General features: G+C 36.9%; 1 protein-coding gene across 1 annotated transcript; it reads left to right on the forward strand.

The window, feature by feature from the left end:
* The first annotated feature begins 243 nt into the window (after positions 1–243).
* Positions 244–2,216, forward strand: LOC141394687 (UDP-glycosyltransferase UGT5-like). The gene is made up of 2 exons (XM_073969469.1): positions 244–669; positions 818–2,216. The coding sequence occupies exons 1-2, from the start codon at positions 414–416 to the stop codon at positions 2,119–2,121; spliced, it is 1,560 nt and encodes a 519-aa protein (XP_073825570.1). The 5' UTR covers positions 244–413; the 3' UTR covers positions 2,122–2,216.
* Positions 2,217–3,387: the final 1,171 nt, after the last annotated feature.

The following is a 3,387-nucleotide window of genomic DNA, read 5'->3' on the forward strand; positions in this document are numbered from 1 at the left end:
TTTCAAAACCTGTAGAAATGGACGGAACTTGCCACGCCTATTTAAGTTACTTCCCGACGCCGAAACACGTGTTTTCGTTTTTTCGTTCCTCTTTCATAATCTGGCCGAATTATCTTGTAATTATTTTTTGTGCTGTACAGTGTTATTTTTTACTGTGAAAAGTTTTACACTTCAACCTCTTCCACTGTGCTAATCAAATCCAATCAAAACTTCCAATAAATTTGTAAAAATCTGCCTTTCATTACTTTGTGATTTTTTAAATGGCTTAATCTGTTGTCAATTTTGATTGTAACAATGTAAAACACATGTCACGCATATTAAATCTGATGTAATATCGGTTTTTTATTTCTAATCTGCTGTTAGTTTCGCACTGAACAAAGGCTCGAAAGCATCATTCCAGCTTTTGGAATTATATGATGAGGGGTTTAATTTATTTACAGTGGATCCTTGCCAATTGCCTTTTGTGTTCAATTTCGTTAATTCAAAGTGCAAGGATTTTGGCTGTTTTTCCATTTCCGGGTCCTTCGCAGTATATTTTGGTGCAGCCCTATTTAAAGGCCTTGGCTGCAAGGGGCTATGAAGTGACATCCATCAATGCTTTTCCACAGAAAGAAAAGCTGGCAAATTTTCGTGATATACCTGTGACGGAAGTGTTTGGTAATTATGCAGGTGAGTAAGGAAGCAAAGACACAAAACTATAAAGACTAAAGAAACTACACGACGAAGAAAATAATTTCCTTCTTTCTTTAGAGGAAATTCGGAATAGTTTCCAAAGATTTTTGTTTTCATAAATTCCTATATTTGTTTTCTGTTTTAGATTTCATAGCTGGCACTCAAGTGGAGCTAAACAAATGGCAAGAGATGTCCATGTATTCGGAATTTTTCTACAATGTTACCGAAACTGTGTTCAAAAATTCCGCTGTCCAGGATTTACTTAAAAACGAGCACTTTGATTTAGTAATAATGGAGACCTTACTAACCGATGCTTGGTATAGCTTGGGCAGACATTTTGGTGCTCCCATGATTGGTGTGTCTTCCTTTGGTACGGATCCGGTAATTGATGAGCTTATGGGTAATATGTCACCATTTTCCTATACACCCCTGGTGACAATTGGCTATACCGATCACATGACTTACATGGAGAGAATGTGGAATGTCATTTACCAACTAATGGAATTACTGCATGTCCGATGGGTTACCCTACCACGTCACAGGAAATTAATGGCCACACATATGCCTCACATTCAAGAAGATTTATGGGAGCTGAGAACAAATTTCTCCCTAATGTTATTAAATCAACATTTCTCCTTAAGCTTTCCACGATCATATGTCCCAAGCATGGTGGAAGTGGGTGGTTTTCAAATACATTACAAACCCAATCCGTTGCCGGAAGATATTCAACAATTTATTAATTCTTCACCAGAGGATGTTATCTACTTTTCCATGGGTTCGAATATAAAATCTAAAGATTTCCCCCCAGAACGCCTACAAATGATAATAGAAATCTTCCGTAAACTGCCCTACAAAATATTGTGGAAATTTGAAAATCCCCAGTTACCCGTCGAGAAACCACCAAATCTTTTCATAAAACCTTGGTTTCCCCAATCGGATATTTTGGCCCATCCTCGAGTGAAATTGTTCATATCCCATGGTGGTCTGCTGAGTACCACTGAAGCCATATATCACGGCAAACCCATATTGGGATTACCCGTATTCTATGATCAAGCAATGAATGTTAAAAAAGCCAAAAGTCAAGGTTTTGCTTTGGGTGTAGATTTTTATACCCTGCCCAAAGAGGAGTTTGAATCCGGCATATTGGAAATGATGACAAATCCAGTGTATCGAGAAAGAGTTATGGAAATATCCAAAAGATATCACGATCAACCCATGAGACCAATGGATGTGGCGATATTTTGGACCGAGTATGTCTTAAGGCATAGGGGAGCTCCACATTTGCAGACACCAGCTCAGAAAATGAGTTTCATACAAAAGCACAGCATTGATACTGTTGGTGTTCTATTGGTAGTTGCTGTTTTGCTGGTTGTTTTGATCGATATAGCAATTGGTAAAATGATGAATTATCTATTTTGCGATAAAACACTAAAACAAAAAATTAATTAGATTTATTATTAACAAATTCGTGTAATTGATTAATAAGTATTTCAAGTAGTTTTGACAAGTTTTTAAATAAAATGTATCTTTAGATTTACCTTTCACAGAACTATTTTATTGATATTCCCACAGAATATTAGTATAGAATAGCGCTTGCTATTCGTATAGAATAGCCACTTGCTATTCGTATAGAATAGCCACTTGCTATTCGTATAGAATAGCCACTTGCTATTCGTATAGAATAGCCACTTGCTATTAGTATAGAATAGCGCTTGCTATTCGTATAGAATAGCCACTTGCTATTCGTATAGAATAGCCACTTGCTATTCGTATAGAATAGCCACTTGCTATTCGTATAGAATAGCCACTTGCTATTCGTATAGAATAGCCACTTGCTATTCGTATAGAATAGCCACTTGCTATTCGTATAGAAAAGCCACTTGCTATTCGTATAGAATAGCCACTTGCTATTCGTATAGAATAGCCACTTGCTATTCGTATAGAATAGCCACTTGCTATTCGTATAGAATAGCCACTTGCTTTTCGTATAGAATAGCCACTTGCTATTAGTATAGAATAGCCACTTGCTATTCGTATAGAATAGCCACTTGCTATTCGTATAGAATAGCCACTTGCTATTCGTATAGAATAGCCACTTGCTATTCGTATAGAATAGCCACTTGCTATTCGTATAGAATAGCCACTTGCTATTCGTATAGAATAGCCACTTGCTATTCGTATAGAATAGCCACTTGCTATTCGTATAGAATAGCCACTTGCTATTCGTATAGAAAAGCCACATGCTATTCGTATAGCATAGCCACTTGCTATTCGTATAGAATAGCCACTTGCTATTCGTATAGAATAGCCACTTGCTATTCGTATAGAATAGCCACTTGCTATTCGTATAGAATAGCCACTTGCTATTCGTATAGAATAGCCACTTGCTATTCGTATAGAATAGCCACTTGCTATTCGTATAGAATAGCCACTTGCTATTCGTATAGAAAAGCCACTTGCTATTCGTATAGAAAAGCCACTTGCTATTCGTATAGAATAGCCACTGGCTATTCGTATAGAATAGCATTTGCTATTCGTATAGAATAGCAAGTGGCTATTCTAGACAATTTGGAGTTAATTTAAGTCTGTCCGCAACTGTTGAACGGCGTAACCGATCAAGGTGCTCATGAACTAATCTTAAATGAACAGCAATGTTCGTAGATGAGAAAAATCCCAAATCAAACAAGTAAAACGGTATCAGTCGACTTTGCCGAC

Source organism: Musca autumnalis, unplaced genomic scaffold (genome assembly GCF_047663935.1).
Source record: "Musca autumnalis isolate F117 unplaced genomic scaffold, ASM4766393v1 scaffold_1, whole genome shotgun sequence".
NCBI classification, from domain to species: Eukaryota; Metazoa; Arthropoda; class Insecta; order Diptera; family Muscidae; genus Musca; species Musca autumnalis.